This window comes from Myotis myotis, unplaced genomic scaffold, assembly GCF_014108235.1.
Source record: "Myotis myotis isolate mMyoMyo1 unplaced genomic scaffold, mMyoMyo1.p scaffold_m19_p_8, whole genome shotgun sequence".
Taxonomy (NCBI): domain Eukaryota; kingdom Metazoa; phylum Chordata; class Mammalia; order Chiroptera; family Vespertilionidae; genus Myotis; species Myotis myotis.
The window spans coordinates 30,346,456-30,368,410 of NW_023416390.1; the positions used below are offsets into that span (position 1 = coordinate 30,346,456).

General features: G+C 43.2%; 2 protein-coding genes across 16 annotated transcripts in view; both read left to right on the plus strand.

Annotated features, from left to right (window-relative positions):
• Positions 1 to 21,955, plus strand: part of LOC118661411 (nuclear body protein SP140-like protein) — a 280,649-nt gene that overhangs the window by 161,227 nt on the left and 97,467 nt on the right. The gene's annotated exons all lie outside the window — the stretch shown is intronic.
• The window catches only part of LOC118661414 (nuclear body protein SP140-like protein), a 93,311-nt gene that overhangs the window by 59,125 nt on the left and 12,231 nt on the right, over positions 1 to 21,955 (plus strand). For 6 of the 9 annotated variants that reach the window (XM_036319517.1, XM_036319516.1, XM_036319510.1 and 3 more), the window contains 7 exons: positions 2,617 to 2,766; positions 3,636 to 3,770; positions 4,479 to 4,562; positions 8,790 to 8,843; positions 16,475 to 16,579; positions 18,731 to 18,873; positions 20,015 to 20,056. In XM_036319517.1, the coding sequence (XP_036175410.1) occupies positions 2,617 to 2,766; positions 3,636 to 3,770; positions 4,479 to 4,562; positions 8,790 to 8,843; positions 16,475 to 16,579; positions 18,731 to 18,873; positions 20,015 to 20,056 (713 nt within the window). Of the gene's footprint in view, positions 1 to 2,616; positions 2,767 to 3,635; positions 3,771 to 4,478; positions 4,563 to 8,789; positions 8,844 to 16,474; positions 16,580 to 16,770; positions 17,092 to 18,730; positions 18,874 to 20,014; positions 20,057 to 21,955 lie in introns of those variants that run through there. The other 3 variants (XM_036319512.1, XM_036319518.1, XM_036319514.1) reach the window with 3 other exon arrangements.

Sequence of the window (21,955 nt, forward strand, 5' to 3'; positions counted from 1 at the left end):
GTGGCCAGCACTGCAGCGAGAGTGGTGGGGTAAGGGTGATGTGTGTGTTCCCGATGGGCCAGGGTCTCTCACCTGTTGGGTCCCTCACACAGAACCATAGATGCCCTGTACTTCCTAAGCAAACCCTCTCCTATCATCTCTGGAGCACAGGCCTGGAGCTGCTCTAAAAACATCATAGAAATCATTATTATGTAGCTTGTACTGGAATGTGTTATTTAAGACAGGGTATTCAAAATTAGTAATGCATTTTTATTTTAAAAAATCTTTCACATTTAGTCAAAAAGTTAGCATTTAAGCATATGAAAAATCCAACATGCATCAGTTTATATTCTTAGCTTTTCATCTATCAGTGCTGCTGGTGGGATCAGGAGAGGAGAGAGGAAAGAATCATGATGAGTAATGAGCAGAGAAGAAATTCAGAGTGAGTGTATGTGTGTGTGTCTGTGTGTGTGTGTGCATGCGCGCACACTGGTATAAAGTATAGGAAGCAGGGACAATGACATTATAACCCAAATGATGCAACAAACCACCAATAAATATGTCCAAGAGTCAGACCCAACAGGGATGGTTGAATGTGATGTGAATCACTGAGGGAAAGGCTATGTCACATTTCCCAACCCAAGAGGAGGCTCTAAGGAACTGTGGATGTGGCACAAAACATGAACAAAGTCCCTGGTTCTATGTTAAAATTTGGGGGATTAATTTTTAAATCATCCTAATATACAAAAACCCATGGTCCGTAACATCCACAAGGACTGGAGGCTCGACCAACCGCAAGTCAGTGCTGGGTTGCTCTGGTGACTCAGCACTGACTGCCTCAGCTGCAGGAGACCGATCCAGTACTGACTGCAGAGTGGGCTGTGGATCAGGCTCAGAGAGAGGCCTGGGGAGAAAGAAGCAGGGTCTGATCTGTAGGCTCTGTGACAACTGTTGATCAGCACTTGCCTCTCTCTTTTGTTCTGGGCCTGGCCAGCAGCCACACCTCTTTATCTCTGGCCTCCACTGGGACTGCTGATTAGCCCCACCTCTCTGATCAGGCCCATTGATAGGCCCGGAGATGCTGACTGGCATAGAAACTGACCAATCAGAACCAATCTGGGTGAAGTGTGAGGAGCAAATGGCTACCTAGGAGGCGGAGCTTTTGACACTGACTGGCATAGAAACCGACCAATCAGAACCAAATCTGGGTGAACTGCGAAGGCAGAACCTAAGGTGGGGGCTGAGGAGGGGTTTCAAGGGCAACAGCTGTTTGGTGTAAGGTGTAAGAAAGTGGTTCAATTTTTTAATGACCAGTTTGGTAGTATAGTGCATAGGGATTATGTATTTTTGTCTGCCAAGAGCATTTCCTCCTGATGAAAAAGGCTCCCCCGCCCCCATTTCAGCAATCCTATCCTATATAATCTATCTATACTAAGAGGGTAATATGCTAATTAGACCAGGTCAACCAACCGGCTTCCTTCCAGACAAAGCCATGGTAATGGGGGCCAAGGCAGAGGCTATTAGGGGTGATGAGGATGGCAGGGGAGGGCAGTTGAGGGCAAGATCAGGCTAGCAGGGGAGGACAGTTTAGGATGATTAGGCAGGCAGAGGCATTTAGAGGCAACCAGGCCAGCAGAGGAGGGCAGTTTGAGGCAAGATCAGACTGGCAGGGGAGGGCAGTTGGGAGTGATCAGGCAGGCAGGCAGGCAGAGAGGTTAGGGGCAATAAGGCAGGCAGGCAGAGAGGTTAGGGGCAATCAGGCAGGCAGGCAGAGGCAGGGGAGTGGTTAGGAGCCAGCGGTCCCAGATTGTGAGAGAGATGTCCGGCTGCTGGTTTAGGCCCGATTCCCACAGGGATCAGTGGTCAGACATCCCCCAAGGGGTACCTGATTGGAATGGGTGCAGGCTTGGCTGAGGGACCCCCCCCCCCATGCACGAATTTCGTGCACCAGGTCACTAGTCTTTACATAAGTTTCTTTCCATAGAAAAATAGTAATAAATGAAAAAACCTGAACTTCAATGAAAAAAAAAAACTTATCTATTATTCATAACTATTGAGGGAACAGAGTGGGATGGGTTGATGGAATCAATAATGAGCAGAGGAGGTTCACCATGGGGAAGGGGGGTACACTGATCCTGAGTGATTTACTCAACAATTCATTACTTAGGGTTTCCTGCTCTGCTCTGCCCTCTATCTTTGTCCACAGAACCTTTCACCCTTGCTTACCAGTTCCCTTGCTACTGCTTCCTGCTGGATTCCTAACCTAGGAGAGATCAGCAAGAGAGTGGAGTGTGGGAGCAGAGAAAAGCTGAGTATTTTGCTGTCACTATCTTGGAAAGCAATTCTGCCAGTAGCTGCATCTCCTATGACCACCACCCACCAAGCAGACCAGCCATGGTCCAGCTTCTACCTACCCAGTGACTCAGCACATGAGCTCATCCTTGGTCCCTCCCTCCCATAGCTTTCTGTTGACCATTCTTCCATTTTGATTTCTCAGCTCTTCTACCAGTTGTATAACTAATTCCCTGGATTAAATTCCCTCTGCACCAAAAGCTTAGAGAGTTTTTTATTTTCCTGTTAGACTCTCTGATTGATGCAAGGGACAAATAAAATATCTATGAATCAAAACCTATCTAGGTACAGCCCCACCTGTAAATGGCCTCTCAGAGCAACACCATGAAACACAAGAGATAAATGTGAATGAAACAGGTACCACCAGTGACAACAATGATGCACTAGAAAGCAGACAAAGAAATGAACAATGTGCCCATGAATCTGAGCAGGAAGGTAAGACTGAGTGCCTGGGTTTGATGAATCGTGAAAGGAAACTGGCTGGGGGAGGCATTTGGTGTGGATAAAGTCACCAGGGTAGAACTTTGATAATAATGGGAATTATTAAGATGGAGAAAAGATAAAGAAAATTTTTATTAGAAGAAGCATTCACAGGCCACAGGTCACAGAAATTATTAGGAAACAACAGAATATGACAAAATAGGAAACATAACAGAGAATGGGTAAACTGAAAAATCAGGTGGGGTACTAAGGGCCATGACCAGGGGGAGACAGGGAGACTCTGGGACACATGTAAAGAGGAGCCCACTCCCTGCCCTACACATTTACAGAGCTTCACCCCTAGACAATAGTGGGTCCTGGTTGGCAATGATAAAATAATGTAGAGAAATAAGTATAAAGAGAGAAAGATGCAGAGGAAAATAAATATCAATAGGTATAAAATTGGGGGGAGACACACAGAGAACTATGTCAAGGAAGAGTAAAGGACAATGAATGAAGAACTGGTAGAGAGTGGAGTAGGTAGAGAGAGAGGACCAGGCATTGTCTGATTTGGAGAGATACTGCAAAGAAGGCACAAAGGGCTATTCCTAACCCCATTGAAAAGGTAAGATGTCCACAAAATAAAAATGGCCCTGGAACCCAGTCAGATAAAAATAAGCCTCTCTTCTGAAAAGTAGAAACAAAAATAAAAACAAAAACCCAGAGTTAAGAGAGGCACACAATAAAGGACAGATTTAAGCAGCAGGAAAGGAGAGGGTGGAGGTGCCTTCCCTGAAGTGGCATTACAGGGGAAAGGGCTTGTTGATTGTAGTGAGGGTGCTCATTCCCTTGGGGAAGACTTCATTTATTATAATTTTGTCCAGGAATGGAGCCACCCCGCCATGGAAACCAAATCAATAACCTGGTGAAAATAAAGGAAGAAGATCTGTCTTTAAATTCAGATGTTGAATGGGAAGCCCAAGCAAGGACTGACTGTAACAAGGCATCTGAAATAATAGGCAAGACTGCCTCAAAGAATGTGTGATGTGAATCCCGGGACCAGGCAAGGGTCTGTGATGTGTCATCAGGGCCCATGGAGACAGTCCTGGTGGCCTTGGTTAGAGGTAGAAAGGGGAGGGAATAAGAGCCTTATGCAGTGTGCTCAGCAAAGAAATGTCCCCAGTAATTGGAAAAATAAACAAAAGCAGAAATGGTTGGTTTAATGTCAAAGAGATTATTTCTGTGCAGGAGAGGGAAATGATGGGTATAGGAGAAAAGGAAGAAAAATGAAGAGCCAAGATATTTATTAGAGGAGAGAGAAATAAACAATACAGACAAGGAGAGTTTTAAAGACATTGAATTGCCAGGAATAATTTGTGAAAATTACTTGAGCCAATAGAAAAGTGAAGAAGTAAATGAGAATGGAAGAAAGAGTAGAATGAGGATGGGGACTGGAAGTAGATTAAGGATGGAGGTAGGAGATAGAGCGAGGATGGGGGTAAGAAGTGTGCTGCAGGATGGGCAAAGCTACCCTCTGCACATGAACTTCTCCACCTTCTGGGTAGGACTTGGAGTAACCTGTAGGTCACACACATTTGGGCACAGACCAGGGGGACCTGAGTTAACTTAGCTTCTAGATCTCCCTAGTGCTATCATGAAGGGGTTTCCTGCCAGTGGCCTCCCTGGCCCCATCTTGAGACACTAAAGGGTTTTTCTCCTCTATGCAGTGATCGACAGTGAGGACTCCAAAGAATCCAGTGATGGAGATGTGCCCCCCAAGGCTTCCAGCTCAGCACTGAAAAGGAAAACTGGTAAGGAGGTGGGAGCTCAAGCTTGGGCTGCAGGAACCTGAATTAAGAGTTACTGTTTCCATGCTTTCGCCAGTTTGGCTCAGTGTATAGAGCATCAGCCTGTGGACTCAAGGGTACCGGGTTCAATTCCAGTCAAGGGCACATGCCCAGGTATTGGGCTGAATCCCTAGCAGGGGGTGTGCAGGAGGCAGCCGATCAATGATTCTCTCATCATTGATGTTTCTATCTCTCTCTCCCTCTCCCTTCCTCTCTGAAATCAATAAAAATATATATTTTTAAATGTCAGGCAATTCACCAGCTGGGATTGGGTCACTGATGAAGGTGAGAGTCACAGGTGTGCCAGGAGTCTGAAATAAGGGCTCCCGTTCTCTGCTGAACTTGACTCAGCCTGCTTTGATGCTGAGGTCAAGTGCAGAGGTCCAGTTCATGGCAGAATCCCATTCTTTTTGCTTAGCCTGTTTCTTTTGGGAACAGTAGGAAGGCAAGAAATCATCATACAGTCATGATTAACATGGCCCTGTTGATTGTCATGGAAGATGTAGTAGAAATACACTACTAAAATGGAAGTATCTAGCTTACTACATCACTAAACTAATCATCCTATCTAATAAAAGAGAAACATGGTAATTGGCGTATGACTGCTACCCTTCCCATTGGATAATCAGCGAGATATGCAAATTAACTGCCAGCCAAGATGGCGACCAGCAGCCAGGCAGCTTGAAACTAACATGAGGCTTGCTTGCTTCAGAGACAGAGGAAACCAACATTCCCTGCCTGCTTTGCTGGCCTCTGAGCCTGCAGTTTAAGAAACATTGTAACAAATATAGAAGCTAAACAAAACCCCAGAAACCTGCTTTCATCAAGCCCGGGATCTCAGAGCTGGAGTTATACAGTGTTTCGATTATAGAACCGAAACAAACCAGATACCTGCTTTCAGCAGCAGAAGCCTCAGAGCTGGTGCCAGAGCTAAAGCTGGCCCAGAATTGAAAAAAAAAAAAAAAAAGAAAGAAAGAAAGGAGCAGTTGGGAGCTTCAGTCGGCCTGAAAACAGCCCTCAGCCCCTCACCCAGACTGGCCAGGCACCCCAGTGGGGACCCCCACCCTGAAGGGTGTGTGACCAGCTGCAAACAGCCATCATCCCCTCACCCAGGCTGGCCAGGCATCCCAGTGGGGACCCCCACCCTGAAGGGTGTGTGACCAGCTGCAAACAGTCATCATCCCCTCACCCAGGCTGGCCAGGCACCCCAGTGGGGACTCCCACCCTGATCCAGGACACCCTTCAGGGCAAACCAGCTGGCCCCCACCCATGCACCAGGCCTCTACCCTATATAGTAAAAGGGTAATATGCTTCCCAGCACCGGGATCAGCGGAGCCGCGAGGCCACCTGGCACCGGGATCAGTGTGACAGGGGGCAGCACCCAAACCCCCTGATCGCCCTGTGGCTCTGTGTGTGACAGGGTGCAGCACCACCCCCCCCACCCCACGGGCCCTGCTCTGTGTGTGACGGGGTAGAGCCATAACCTCCCCATCAGCCCTGCCCTGAGTGTGAGAGTGACAGTGCTCCAACCCCCTGATCGGCCCTGCTCTGTGGGTGATAGAGGGCGGAGCCCCAACCCGCTGATCCGCCCTGCTGTGTGTGTGACAGGGGATGGTGCCCCAAATCCCCTATCGGCCCTACTCTGGGAGTGACAGGGGGGAGCTCCCCAACCCCCTGATGGGCCGTGCTCTGTGCATGACAGGGGGTGGCGCCGCAACCTCCCCATGGACCCTGGCTTGAGTGTCACAGGGGGCGGTGCCCCAACCCCCCAATCGGCCCTACCCTGAGCATGACTGAGGGTGGCATCGCAACCTCCCAATCCGCCCTGCTCTGTGCATGACAGGGGGCGCTGCCCCAACTCCCCAATCGGCCCTGCTCTGAGCCCGACCAGGGGCTGCACCTAGGGATTGGGCCTGCCCTCTGCCAACTGGGAGCAGGCCTCAGCCAGCAGGGCGTTATCTCCTGAGGGGTCCCAGACTGCGAGAGGGCACAGGCCAGGCTGAGGGACCCCCCCTTCCCCTCCAAGTGCACAAATTTTTGTGCACTGGGCCTCTAGTTAATAATAATCATTGTAGTAATAAAAATTAATAAAGTCTTGATTTTGTACAGTGATATGCATCCCTAACACACCCATATCCTGTGGAACCCATTAAAGCCAACTATTCTTTTGCTTCTCAATAATAGTGTCATTTTGTCACAATCTTAGTGAAGACTCAAAAGACAACTAATTCTACCGCTAAACTGTTAGGAGGAAAAACATCAAATCAACTATTCATAACCCAGCACATTTTTTAAAAATATATATTTTTTATTGATTTTAGAAAGGAAGGGAGAGGGAGGGAGAGATAGAAGCATCAATGTTGAGAGAGAATCATTGATTTCTCTGCCTCCTGCACACCCCCTACTGGGGATCAGCCCGAAACCCAGGTATGCACCCTGACCTGGAACCGAACTATTTCATAAGTCAATGCTCAAACATTGAACCACACCAGCCAGGCAACCCAGCACACACTTTTTATGTATGTCTGTGCTCTAGCATGTCACAGGCTTGCACAGTGATGTCATACAAACTTTTGCACAAACCTCCTCATAAAAATCTTAAGGATATGAGACCTGGTCCTATCTCTGAGTACAAAGGTGTTTAAGAGTATTTTTCAAAATGTTATCTAATCTAATAAAAGACAAACATACAAACTGACCGTTCCTTCGCTATTCCTTAAGCCACACCCACCAGCCAATCAGAGCGATTATATGCAAATTAACCCAACCAAAATGGCGTCCGGAAGCCATGGAGCTGGAGAGAGAAGGAGGCTTGGTTGCTCTAGTGATGGAGGAAGCCAAGCTTCCCACCTGTCCTGGCCAGCTCTGCGCTCCACTCAAGGCTACAAAGTTTCAATTATAGAATGCAAATAAATCTTAGAATCAAAAAAAAAAGAAAAAAAGGAGAGACTGGGAGCTTCCGTTGCCGGGGGACTTGGCCAGCCTGAAAACTATCCTCAGCCCCTCACCCAGACTGGCCAGGCAGCTCAGTGGGGACACCCCACCCTCAAGGGGGTGTGGCCAGCCTAAAAAGAGCCATCAGCCCCTCATCCAGGCTGGCCAGGCACCCCAGTGGGGACTCCCACCCTGAAGGGAGTCTGACCAGCTGCAAACACCAATCAGTCCCTCACCCAGGCTGGTCAGGCACCCCAGCAGGACCCCCACCCTGATCCGGGACACACTTCAAGGCAAACCAGCCAGCCCCCACCCATGCACCAGGCCTCTAGCCTATATAATAAAAGGGTAATATGCAAACTGACCCTAACAGCAAAGTGACTGGGAATCACTGGTCACTATGACACACAGTGACCACCAGGGGGCAGATGCTCAATGCAGGAGCTGACCCGTGGTGGTCAGTGCGCTCCCACAGGGGGAGCTCTGCTCAGCCACAAGCCAGGCTGCCAGCTGCCAGTACAGCAGTGGTGGTGAGAGCCTCTCCCGTCTCTTCAGCAGCACTAAGGATGTCAGACTGCAGCTTAGGCCTGCTCCCTGCTGGCAAGTGGACATCTCCCGAGGGCTCCTGGGCTGCCAAAGGGATGTCTGATTGCCAGCTTAGGCCCAATCCCCCCGGGGAGCATACCTAAGCCAGCAGGTGGTCATCCCCTGAGGGGTCCCAGACTGCGAGAGGGCACAGGCCAGGCCGAGGGACCACCCCCTGAGTGCACAAACTTTTGTGCACTGGGCCTCTAGTTGAGAAATAAAGGAAGATCCAGGGCTGATTCTGAAGTCCTACTTCTCAATATAGTAGGTTTATGGTTGTGATTACTTTAGAAGAAAGAAACAATAAATCAAAAACCTTTATAAACTCAAGCCTTCTGCAGTATGAATCATCCTAAAATTTGTGGGGGTTTTTAATCCTCACTGGAGGATATTCCTTCCATTTATCTTTAGAGAGAGTGAAAGGGAATGAGGAGCAGGGAGAGAGACAGAAAAAAAAAAAAACATTGCCGTCAACTAGTTGCCTCCCACACTTGCCCCAACTGAGGTCAGAAATGAAACCTGCAACTGAGGTACATGCTCTTGACCAGGAATTGAACCAGTGACCCTTTGGTCATAGATTGATGCCTTAACCACCAAGAAAAACTAGCAAGAGCAAATTTGTAAATTTTATTTAATCATTTCCATTTTCTCACCACCAACTGTTTGTTGTAGGTACTATGGATTTTGGAAACAACTCCATTTCAGAAAGAGCCAAGAGGAGAAGAAGTAAGAATAAGATTTTATTTGCTTTTGATGTGAGAAATGTTTTTTGGTTTTTGTTTTTTGTTGTTTTTTTTTAAAAATATATTTTATTGATTTTTCACAGAGAGGAAGGGAGAGAGATAGAAAGCTAGAAACATCGATGAGAGAGAAACATCGATCAGCTGCCTCAGCTGCCTCCTGCACATCTCACACTGGGGATGTGCCCGCAACCCAGGTACATGCCCTTGACCAGAATCGAACCTGGGACCTTTCAGTCCGCAGGCCGACGCTCTATCCACTGAGCCAAACTGGTTTCGGCGAGAAATGTTTTATAATGCCAGTGTTTCATCATCTTTATTTGTTATCCTATATAATAAAAGGGTAATATGCAAATTGACCAATGGGACCACTGGGAACAACTGGTTGCTATGACGTGTACTGACCACCAGGAGACAGACGCTCCACAGGAGCTGCCCCCTGGTGGTCAGTGTGCTTCCACAAGGGGAGCTCCACTCAGCCACAAGCCAGGCTGATGGCTGCACGCACAGCGGCAGTGGCAGGAGCCTCTCCCACCACTTCGGCAGCACTAAGAATGTCCGACTGCAGCTTAGGCCCACTTCCCAGGTGGACTTTTCCACAGGGGTCCTGGACTGTGAGAGGGCACAGGCCAGGCTGAGGAACCACCCCTGCACCCCCTACCCCTCCAGTGCACAAAATTTCAATTACAATATTGTGGTAGGTAGAACAATTGCTCCTCAAAGATGTCCATGTCTTAATTCCTGAAACCTGTAATCTGTTCTCTTACATGACAAGTGGACCTTGCAGATTTAATTAAACTTGGACCTTAAAATGGGAGAAGTTATCCTGCATTACCAGGGTGGCCCCAATATATTCCCCTAGTCCTTAAAAAATGGAGAATCTTTTTTTGGTGTGGAGAGAGGAAGAAGAATGGTCAGAGAGACACAATATTGCAGCTTTGAAGATGGAAGAAGGGCCCTAGCTAGTTTAGCTCAGTGGATAGAGCGTCAGCCTGCAGATTGAAGGGTCCCAGTTCAATTCCGGTCAACAGCACATATCGGGGTTATGGGCTTGATCCCCAGTGGGGGGCGTGCAAGAGGCATCCAATCAATGATTCTCTCTCATCATTGATGTTTCTATCCCTCTCACCCTCTCCCTTCCACTCTGAAATCAATAAAAGATTTTTTTTTAAAGATGGAGGAAGAGAATAGGGAATGTGGGAGATCTTAAGGATCTGTAATTCACACAGCATTCACCTCCTTGGGCATGATGTGAGATAGGAATTACAAGAAATTACCCCAACACTTTTACATGAATTGAAATGCCCTTTCATGTGACTTGCCCTGTACTCATGGACCTGTGAATAGAATTCTATGCTGAAAAACTAGTCTGTTTATAATTCAGTACAAAATTGGCTCAATTACAAAGGTTTAAAGTAAAATTTGCTTTTCCTACCCACTATATTTTCTGTTGCAAAAAAATAAAAAATAAAAAAAAAGATACCTTGAGGAGAAATAGAAAAGACAAAGATTTCAGACATTCAGTGATGTTGAACTTCTGTGTGTTCAGAATCTAATCAAGATTTTCTCCTAAAACCTCCAAATTCCTTTGGGAATTTGAAAGTACAATAAATTTAAAGATTATTTGGGGTAGAATTTAAACATTCTTAAAGGAGAATGACCTACGCATTTATTCAAGTCACCTTTTTTGTTCTTCAACAAAATTGTATAGCTTTCTTTCTATAGATTGTGCATGTTTTTACTTTCCCTGTCAGATTTTCTGAGATATAATTTATATTCAATAGATTTCATCACTTTAAAGATTTAATTGAATATGTTTTAACACATATAGATAGTCATGTAAACCAACATGATCATGACATAGAATATTTCCATCATCCACAAATATCCATTTGTGTCTCTCTTTGCACCCCCTGATCTTGAAACAGTGGATCTGTTTTTATCACTGTAATTTTTCTCCCAGGAATTTCATATAAATGAATTTATACAATATATAGTTTATTTATGTCTGTTCTTGTTTTACTAAGCATAATGCTGTTGAGACACACTGATATTGCTCCGTGTATCTGCAGTTACTCCATTTCTGTTGCTGAGAAGTATTCCTTGTATGAATAAGCAGCTGATTTATCTATTTGCCTGTTCATAGGCAGTGAGCTATTTTCATTTTGAAAAAAAAAAAACAACAACAATGAGGAACATGTTCATACAAATATTTGGGTGAACATTTTTTTAATTTTTCTTGGATAAATACTAAAAGAAGTACTACTAAGTCATATTAATTGAACTAACTGCATGTTTGATGCTTTGTGAATCTGCCAAAGTATTTTTCAAAGTGGTTGTATCCTTTCATATTTCCACTAGCAATGTTTGAAAGTTCCAATTGCTCTGCATACTCACCAGTACTTGGTATTGTTAGTTTTTTTTTTTATTATACCTATTCTTAGGAGGCATTTAATGGTTTTTCCTATAATTCTAATATTCATCTTCCTAATAATTAATGGTACTGAACATCTTTTCATTTACTTGCCTTTATCCACAGATCCCTTTTGGTGAAGTATCTATTGAAATCTTTTACCCTTATTTAGTTGAGCTATCTCTTTTTTTTGTTTCGTTTTGTTTTGTTTTGTTTTGTTTTGTTTTGTTTGTTAAAGAGTTATTTATATGTCCTGAATTCAAATCCTTTGTTGGTTATGTCTTATAGTCTGAAAAAGCTGACCTTTTCATTTTCTTGGCACTATCTTTTCAAGAACAAAATTTTTAATATTTGATGAAGTCTAATTCAACAATTTTCCCTTTTATAATCTATAATTTGGGGTTCTATTTAAGGAATCTTTGCCTAATTTGAGATCCTGTTTTCTCCAAGAAGTTTTATGGTTTGATGTTTACATTTAGCTCTATGATCCAGTTGACGTTAATTTTTGCATATGATGTTAGCTAAGGCTTTTTTTTTTTTTTTTTTTTTGGCATAGGGATATTCAATTGTCCCTGCAAAATTTGATGAAAATACTATCCTTTCTACATTGAATTAATTTTATTTTACATCCATTTGAAAATAAATTGGCCATATGACTTTGAGTGTATTTCTGGAGTTATTTTTCTGTTCCATTTACCAATATGTCTACCATTATGTCAATACTACAGGATCTTGATTACTGTAGCTTTATAATGAGTCCTGAAGTCAGGTAGTAAGGCCTACAATTTTGATTCTCTTTTTCAAAATGCTTTTAGCTCTTTTAGGCCCTGTGCATTTGGAAGTTTCTTCTATCTTTAATTTTAGATACTTTTTAAAAATTGGTTTCACAGAGGAAGGCAGAGGGAGAGTGATAGAAACATAAATGATGAGAGAGAATCGCTGATCAGCTGACTCCTGAACACCCCCTACTGGGGATGGAGCCCGCAACCTAGGCACATGCCCTTGACTGAAATTGAACCTGTGACCCTTCAGTTCGCAGGCCGATGTTCTATCCACTGAGCCAAACAGGCTAGGGCCATTTTAGCCACTTTTAAGATCATGTCACTTTCCAAGGTTCCTACTGAGCTCCAACCATATGGCTATGTTCTAGGCCATCCAAAAGATAAATGGAGAAAAGCAAAATATATCTTTCTGCAGAATGCTAGCCCTTTTGTGTGAAGCTTTCCTAGAGTTTCCCTCATCCCACAAAAATAATTTGTTCTCATCTTACTCAACAAATCTTAACCTGGTGGTCCTGCCAAATATTAGGGAAGTTATGAACTATGGTGTTTTGTCTGGACTCTGACATCTCTGAGAATGCAGATATTCTGTTAGTAAGTTAAGAATTAAAATGGGTTTCTGGAACATGACATGAAGAATTTATTTCAGTAACTCTTTAAAATGTGTTGAAAGTCCCTTTGGAACCTGTGTGGCCAATATTCGTAAATGTTCTAGGTCACTTTGAAATATGTACATTTGAACACCTTCCTGGGTTCCAGCTTCTCCCTTCATAAAGGCTCTTTATCAAGCACACTGTTTAAATTTACTGGATCAGTGGTAAACTAAGTAGTATTTGTTCCATCATGTTGGATAGAGATGTTTTAAGTTTTCCAAATGATTATATTTGCCAACTCCTCCATGTTCTGTTGTTTTACATTAAAATTTTGATGCCATTTATGATTGTTATAACTTAGATACCTTCTTATTTTATAGTTCCCCTTTATCCTTATCAATGCTTTTAACCTTCAAATCTTTTTTTTTTCAGGATGCTAATATTGCGACATTAACTTTTATAGTTTTTACCCCTTTTCATAGATCCCCACCCCATGCAACTTTGTTTTATATCTCTTGTAAAAACACAGCTTTTTGTAATTTTCTCAGATAATCCTCATCTTTTAATAGTTGTTTTATTTGGTACTTTCATTATGATCCCTGATATATGTGTACTTCTACATCTATATTGTTGTTAACCATTATTTTTGTGTGTTTCTGTGTCACTTTCCTACTATCTGAATGATTGAGATAGAATTTTATTTTCTACCTTTTTCTCCACTGGTTTGGAAACTGGAGGTAAAATTTCTATAATTTCTTTAACCATGCCTAATCTCAACAGATAACAAGGATCTTAGCATGGATTCCCACAAATTCAACATCCCATCTCCATCATTTAGCTATTGTTACTAAATTTCTTCTCATTATAAATTTTGGAACATTATCATTTACTTAAATTTGTCATCATTGTATGCACATCATTTTATGTTTCTTTTTTGGTTTCAACATTGGTCTAGCTGAATAAATCCTTGGTTCTTTTAGTGAGAGTGTCTAAGTGTTATATGTGCAAATTTGGCTTTATTTTGAAACAATTTTTTATTGATTTTTCTATAGAGAGAGGAAGATAAGATGATAGATGATATATAGATAGATAGATATATATATAGATAGATAGATATATATATAGATAGATAGATAGATGATAGAAATCTTTTTGGAAGAGAAATATTGATCATTTGCCTTTTGTATGGGCTCCAACTGACCGGGGACCTAACCAGAAACCTAGTAATGTGCCCTGACCAGGAATCAAACACACAGCCTTTCTGTGCAAGGGATGGCACTCCAACCAACTGAGCCACACTGTACAGAAAGAATTTTTTTTGCCAAGATTAAAAAATTCTAGGTCAATGTTTATTTCTCTTCAGTATACTAATACGATTACTGCATTTTCTTCTAGACTCTATTGTGTGGCTGATGAATATTCTCCTTGTATTTTAACTGTCACTTTTTGGTTAATAAGCTATTTTGCTTGCCAAAATATCTTTTTCCAACTTTGGAATTATGAAAACTTTAAGGCTACTGAAAAACTTGAAAAATTTGACAGTAAACATAGACTCACAATTAGCATGTATTGTGCTTACTTTATCTCATTTTTGTCCATCTATGTATTTCTCGATTCATCCACTAACCATCCTCAACTTTGAAACATTTTAAAGTTGCAGACAATAATACACTTCCCCCAAAACACTTTAGCATGCATATCATTAACTAGATTCAATATTTGTTTGTATTTCTTTTTCTTTTAGATAAAATTTACAATGAGATGTACAAATACTAGATATATCATTCTATGGATTCTGATAAAAGTGTTCTCCTGTAAAATCCTAATTGTTATCAAGAGACAGAATATGACCATCACTCTAGAACTTAAACAGCTCTCCTCTGAGGGGGACACTTTACTATCCTGGGATAATTAAGAGGGAGATGCTCTCTATTTTATACTGGTCAGAAAACAAATTTGCCCTCTGACTTGGGGAGCAACATTAACTCTAGCTTCTAAAACTCTTTGCTATTCACACATCCTTGAAAAGATACTCTGGGGCATGTGGAATTGCATGGAGAATTGGGTCCTAACAAATTCACCTCACAAAGTATGTTCTGGCTATTTCCCTGTGCAGACACCACTCCACCAGCCAAGATTAACCTGACCCCTGGAGTCTAGTAGTATATTCATTCAAATTTTTTCCTTCAGAATTTAACAAATGTCCTAAACCATAATTTCTTAGGTCTCCTATGACCACTGCTGTGGTGCAAGTCACCATGGTTGCATGAGGGAGGCAAGTGAATGCCTGGCTTTCACACAAGAAATGCAATCCCAACGGCACACATGGTGATCCTGAAACAGAGGCATTTATAATTGTTCAGGTTCCTGAGGGGAATATATCAGCCATAAGTAGGGTTGGTCCATGATCACCTGTAACCTTAAAGTTTTCATCTCTGTTCATTGTGACTGGTTTTGGAAAGAGATGGGGGCAATACAATCTATCCAATCTGCTCTATTTCTCCATGATGTCTCCCGCAAGCCTTCATCCAATGACTGAGAATCAGTGAGGGGACCATGTCCAGAAATGTTCTGCCTGGGAGATACTAATGCTGGCAGAAGCCCCTGATTCCTCACATCTGATGCTGAATGGCAGAATCAGTATCTACATACGTGGTGGGAGAGCTAGACAAGAGTGATTTCTTTCAGGAGAGTCTTGAAAGACAAATATGGTTAGTGCTCTTTCACCTCCCACACCTCCTAGGTGTTTCATTCTCAGGTGCCTGGATCTTTTGCTCTTCCTTCACTACCAAAAATATGGAGGGGGGTATATATTGTGTACCATTCCATTGGCTGTAACCTCATCTCCTTATCATTCGTTCTAATAATCTCCTTTTGTCACTCAGAATTTTTATCCACAAGGGTCAGATACAAGCAGGGCAAAGGCATTTTCAAAAAATATAACCAAAATCTCTAGGCACTCTGAAGAGTGGGAAAGAACAATGCATCCTCACCAGCAATGGTCAGAACAGAATCCAGATTTGCACAATTGGTCTATATAATGCCATTAATTCCCCACCACTCTTGTCCTTATCACAATGCAGGAAGGAGCTGATCCCTTTCTGCCTAGATTGGGGAAAGCTGCCTTCAGTGACAAAATACCCATAATAGAGAAGTGTGTGGATAGGAAGAGACGAGGTCATAGAGTTAGATGCTCAGAGCATTGCTTGTAGCCTTTTATAAAGGACACACCATTGTGAGACTGTAATGGCCCAGCAAGTCATGCAATTTGCAGATTGTTCTTGAGCTTCCTCAGCTCCTCTTTTAGCTTTGGAGAAAGTTGATGTGAGGGACAAATGAGGCAAAGTAGAGAACATGAATAGCAGGTAGACACTATCTTCAGGGTTAACTCATTACTATCCTCTCCCTAAGTCAGAGCTCAAATGAGGAGATACAAGTATAGTCTCTGATATTGTCTCCAGCTACCTAACTGCACTGGAAGAGCATAGATGGAGACCTTCCTTCAGAACTTGACAGCAGCTGTTTGTTTCATTGTCATGAAAGAATCAAGGGAGGGGATGACTGCATTGAGAGTTACTACAGTTTTATAGAAGCCTGGTAGCACTTTGCTAAGGCATTCTGATTGTGTGAGATTTGAGAGGAGGGATGAAGGTAAGCATTCTATTGCTGTGCATCAAAAATGCCACTGACAGAAAGACTTTGAAACTCTGAAGATTTGTGAGATAAAGTTTCCTAAGTACTCCTATGTCTTTATAGAAACCATCTCAACTTGGGAGGAAGTTGTATTTGTGCAGTTGTAAAATGAGATACAATGAAGAATCTTCTCTTTCAGGGACAAAAATGCGCACAGATGAGACTGTGGATTTTAAAGCTGAAATACTTCCTGTGACCTGTGGGGAGATGGTGGGCATGTTAATTAAGAGAAAATTGAAACGAGGTAAGATTCAAGGTCTACTTTCACTTATAAGCCCTCCATGAAGGAATCACAAAAAGTAATGGAATTACCCATGTAAATTACCCATTGTTTAAGGAATTGAGGCCCCAGTTTTGTCTTGAGAAGAGGTAGGGATCTCTAAGATGATGTTTTTACACTTTAAGAAATGGTGCATATTAAGTGCTCACTTCCAGGTGGATGTATCCATGAGGATGCCCAAGGAACCAAAGAGAAGTGCAGAAACGTCAGTCTGTGGGTGGAAAATATTGCATACTTTATTTTGAATCAGCTTCCACCTTCATGTCCTATACCCCTTCTGGAAATCATCAACAAGACAGGGTGTTTGTTGTTGTGAGGAGTTCACAAAATTTAAAATCAGAAAACCTGAGTCCCAGCCTCAGCTCTGCCAAGAGTGACTGAGTAAAGAATGGGACTTTTCTGAGCCTGAAACTTCTCATCTAATAAATGGATAATAATTAAAAACCTGCCTCCTGGTGTGACTTTGAGACAATGTACATAATGACTGTAAAATGTTTTCTGATTTGAACATTATAAAGCTTTCCAATAGTTATCTATTATGATGAACCCCATATCAGATTAATCTTAATGTGGGTATGTGAAAAAATTATATGTTTGCATCAAAACTATTTTTAAACAGCTTTACTGAGATATAACTCACATATATACTAGTAATTCACCATTTTAAGTGTAGAATTCACTGTTGAGCTTTTTGTTTCTGTTTTGTTTATTCACAAGATTATAAAACCATCATTACAATCTAATTTAAGAACAGTTTTGTGCCCCACTAAAGGAAACACCATGTTCTCTCAGGAGTCAATACCCACTCCCACCTCACCCCACCATCCAGCTCTAAGCAACCACTCATCTCTTTTATGATCTATATACTGGCCTATTCTAAATATTTCATATCCATTGACTCATATAACAAGTGCCTTTTGGTGACTGGTTTTCACTCAGCATGATGTTTTCCAGGTTCATATGTATATATCATGCATTATACTTTATTCTTTTTTATTGTCAAACTAGAGGCCCGGTGCACAAATTGTGCACTAGTGGGGTCCCTTGCCCTGCCCCACAATTAGGGCCAAACAGGGACATGTCGCCCAGTCTTGATGGGGGCCGATGGGGGCCGGTGGGCTGGGGAGTGACCATGGGAAGTTGGCTAGCCAGCCAGGAAGGGACCACAGGAGGGCTCCAGGGAATGTCCAACCCTCTCGCCCAGTCCCGATCAGCCAGACCCCAGCAGCAAGCTAATCTATCAGTCAGAGTGTTTGCTCCCTGGTTGTCAGTGTGCATCATAGGGAACAATCTGTCAGACACTTAGCATATTGCGCTTTTATTATGTAGGATAATATAATAGTCCATGGTGTGGAGACACAGTAACACATTTATCTATCAGTTTAGGTTTTCTCACCCTTTCACTATTATGAGTAATGCTGTTTTGAATAAAGATTTTTGTGAACCTGGTTTTTTAATTCTTTTCACTAAATACTCGGGAGTGGAATTGCAGGGTTATATGGCAATTCTATGTTGAACTTATTGAGAAAAATCAAAACTATTTTCCACAGTATGGCACCAGTTTATATTCCCACCAGTAAAATCTGAGTTCTCTTATTTCTCTGCATCCTCACCAACACTGCTTGTTGTCTATCTTTTTCATTACAGCCATCCTAGAAGGTGTGACGTAGTATCTAAATGAGGTTTTTATTTCCTTTTCTCTAATGAATAATGTTATTAAGTATATGACTATCTATTTTATCTATATATAAGTAAAATTTTCCACTGAATAATATTTCACAATTACTTTAAAGTCAGTTATCCATGATTTCACATAAGAAAAATATCAGCCCAATAATGCCATTGAACTGGAAGGAAATCATCGTAATACAGGGCACAGATGTTGCCTTAGTGTCATTGAGAGCAGCAGGGCAGGGCCTCCATTTCAGATTTCACTCCAAAGTAGAAAATCTCCTTACATGGTATTTATGGGCTGGGTTTGGGGATTCTCAAGTATAAAAGGTGAGGCCACACTCTTCTGCTAGTGATCTTGAACCCAAATTGGGTGGCTGTAGATCCCGTGTCTGAGCTCTGAGGACAAGGATGTTTCAGGATCAACTTATCCTGGTCTTACAGGAGCCACGGTGAAGTGTATAAGGAGAGAGGATGGAAATTGGTACACCCCCAGGGAATTTGAAGTTGCAGGAGGCTATGAAAAATCAAGTAACTGGAAGAACAGCGTGTGCTGCGGTGGGACAACCCTAAAAAACCTGAAAGAGGTATTCCAGTGACTTTCCTTGTTGTATTAGAAGAAAAGGTCACTATTTGCTCACAAAATATATGTTGAGTCATGGCTATAGGCCTGAGGTCCCCTAACATTATCCTGGTCCTGGAGGGAGGAACCCCACACTCATAAGTCAGTACAAGACAGCACATTGATGTTGTCAAAGGGTCTCGGTTGGGGCAGGAGACTAGAGGAGGGAAAGGTCATTCTGATGGAGGTGCTTGCAGACAACTTTAGCCACTGAAAGAAAGGAGACTATCTATAGTCAAACAAGTGGTCAGAAGGCACTCAAGAGAAAGAGTGGTGTAAAAACCAGAACCATTACTAACCTGGCTCCACAGATTGAGGTAGATGGATTGTGTGTGATGAGGCATAATCCATCAATTGGGGGGGGGGGGTTTGGATGATTTAATGCCAGGCTAAGGATTTTAAACTCATAGCATAGACAATGCAGAACCAGGGAAGTCTCCTGAGGTATGAAATGACATATTTGAAACAGTATCTCAGACAACATGGGGCCTACTAATCACTTCACTGTCTTTCAGCCCAAGACACCTATTGTGAACCTACAATTCTCAGCTCCAATGTCACCCCTCTCTGAATATTCACTGACTGACCTGCCTTGTCATCCCTTCCCTGGCCCCCCCTGACCACACTATTAAGGCCCTTCTCTCAGTTTTATACTTATCCTTTCATGCAAACCCTTGCTCTCCTAGATCCCTCTAGGGTTTATACATCTTTGTGTGCCCAACATTGTGCAGAGTATCTGACACTCAATAGCTGTGGGACATGTGTGTGTCAGTTGAGCAGCCCTGGTGTGAGGAAATAACTTGAGTGGCATTGGTGGGAATGGAACGGAAGTGAAAGCTGTCAAAAAGGTTGTCAAGGAAATGAAAACTTAAGTAAATAAGAACAAACACAAAAGAAAAGGAAAAAAATCTAAGGAGGATTTTCCAGCTACTATTAATGAATTCTAGAAGCACATTGAGGAGGGGAAGATGGGTTCTCATTTAGACATCTTGGTTTGAGCTGAAAGTGGAACATTCAAGTAGAAATATTTGGGAGGAGGTTGAAATGCCAGATCCACAAAACATAAACACAGGCTAACCATACACTTGGATCTTTAACTCTTTCAGTATCTACCTGAACTTCCAGGAAAAGGTGGCATGAAGAAAAAGGTGATTATTACTTTATACAAGTTCTTTTTCTTAATCTTTATTGTTGAAAGTATTACATCAATCTCCCTTTTTACCCCATTAACCTCTTCCAGCGTGATCCCATCCCCCCAACCCCACCACCCCACGCCCTCACCATCCAATTGTCTGTCGCAAAGGACAATTGTATATGCATCCAAGTCTATTGGTTGATCTCTTCCTACCCACCCTCCTCTGCCTTCCCTCTAAGTTTCAACAGTCTGTTCTGAGATCATGTGATAGTTATCTTTCTCTGACTGGCTTATTTCGCTTAGCATAATATTCTCCAGGTCCATCCATGCTGTTGCAAATGGTAAGAGTTTTTTCTTTTTTATTGCCACACTAGAGGCTTGGTGCACAAAAATTTGTGCACTCGGGGGGTAGGGGGGCGTCCCTCAGCCGGGCCTGTGCCCTCTAGCAGTCTGGGACCCCTCAGGGGATGACCACCTGCTGGCTTAGGTCCACTCCCTGGGAGATTGGGCCTAAGATGGCAATCAGACATCACTCTGGCAGCCCGGCAGCCCTTGGGGAATGTCCACTTGCCAGCAGGGAGCAGGCCTAAACTGCAGTCAGACATCCTTAGCACTGCTGAGGAGGCAGGAGAGGCTCCCACCACCACCGCTGTACTGGCAGCCATCAGCCTGGCTTGTGGCTGAGCAGAGCTCCTCCCATGTGAGAGCACCCTGACCACCAGAGGGCAGCTCCTGCATTGAGCGTCTGCCCCCTGGTGGTCAGTGTGTGTCATAGTGACCAGTCATTCCCAGTCACTCTGCTGTTAGGGTCAGTTTGCATATTACCCTTTTATTATATAGGATAGAGGCCTGGTGCATGGGTGGGGGCCGGCTGGTTTGCCCTGAAGGGTGTCCTGGATCAGGGTGGGGGTCCTGCTTGGGTGCCTGGCCAGCCTGGATGAGGAGATGAGGGCTGTTTGCAGGCTGCCCTCACCCCCTTCAGGGTGGGGGTCCCCATTGGGATGTCTGGCCAATCTGGATGAGGGGCTGAGGGCCGTTTTCAGACTGGTAGGTAACTGAAGCTCCCAGCCTCTCCTTTTTTTCTTTTTCTTTTTTTATTCTGGGATTTACTTACTTTCTATGGCTGTCATTGGAGCTGAGAGCCGGCTTTAGCTCTGAGGCCGGCTCCAGCTTGAGGCCTTGGCTGCTGGAAGCAGGTATCTGGAGTTTGTTTGGCTTCTATAATTGAAACACTGTTGCCATCACTGCCGCTCTAAGCTCTGAGGCTGAAGCTGGCTGAAAGCAGGTTTCTGGAGCTTGTTTAGCTTCTATAATTGCAACATTGTTTCTTAGACTGCAGCTCAGAGGCCGGCAATGGCAGGCGGGGAACCTTGGCTTCCTCCATCACTGGAGCAAGCAAGCCTCCTGTTTGCTTCAGCTGCCTGGCTGCTGGACGCCATCTTGGTTGACAGTTTGCATATTGACCTGATTAGCCAATGGGAAGTGTGTCTGAGGTATGGTCAATTTGCATCTTTCTCTTTTATTAGTGTAGATAGTATTCCATTGTGTAAATGTACCACCATTTTTTATTCACTCATCTGTTGATGAGCACTTAGGTTGTTTTACATGATAATTTCATATGTGAATTTTTATTTATTGTTTAACGTATTACATATGTCTCTTTTTTCCCTGATTGACCGTCCCACAACTCCCACCCCTGAGGGCAAGCCCCCACCGCCCCAGCATCTATGTTCATTGGTTATGCTAATATGTATGCATACAAGTCCTTTGGTTGGTCTCTTAAACACCCCCCCCCCCCACTTTCCTGCCTTCTCTCTGAGGTTGGACAGTCTGTTCAGTGCTACCTTGTCTCTGGATCTACTTTTGTTCATCAGTTTATGCTGATCATTATATCCACATATGAGTAAGATCA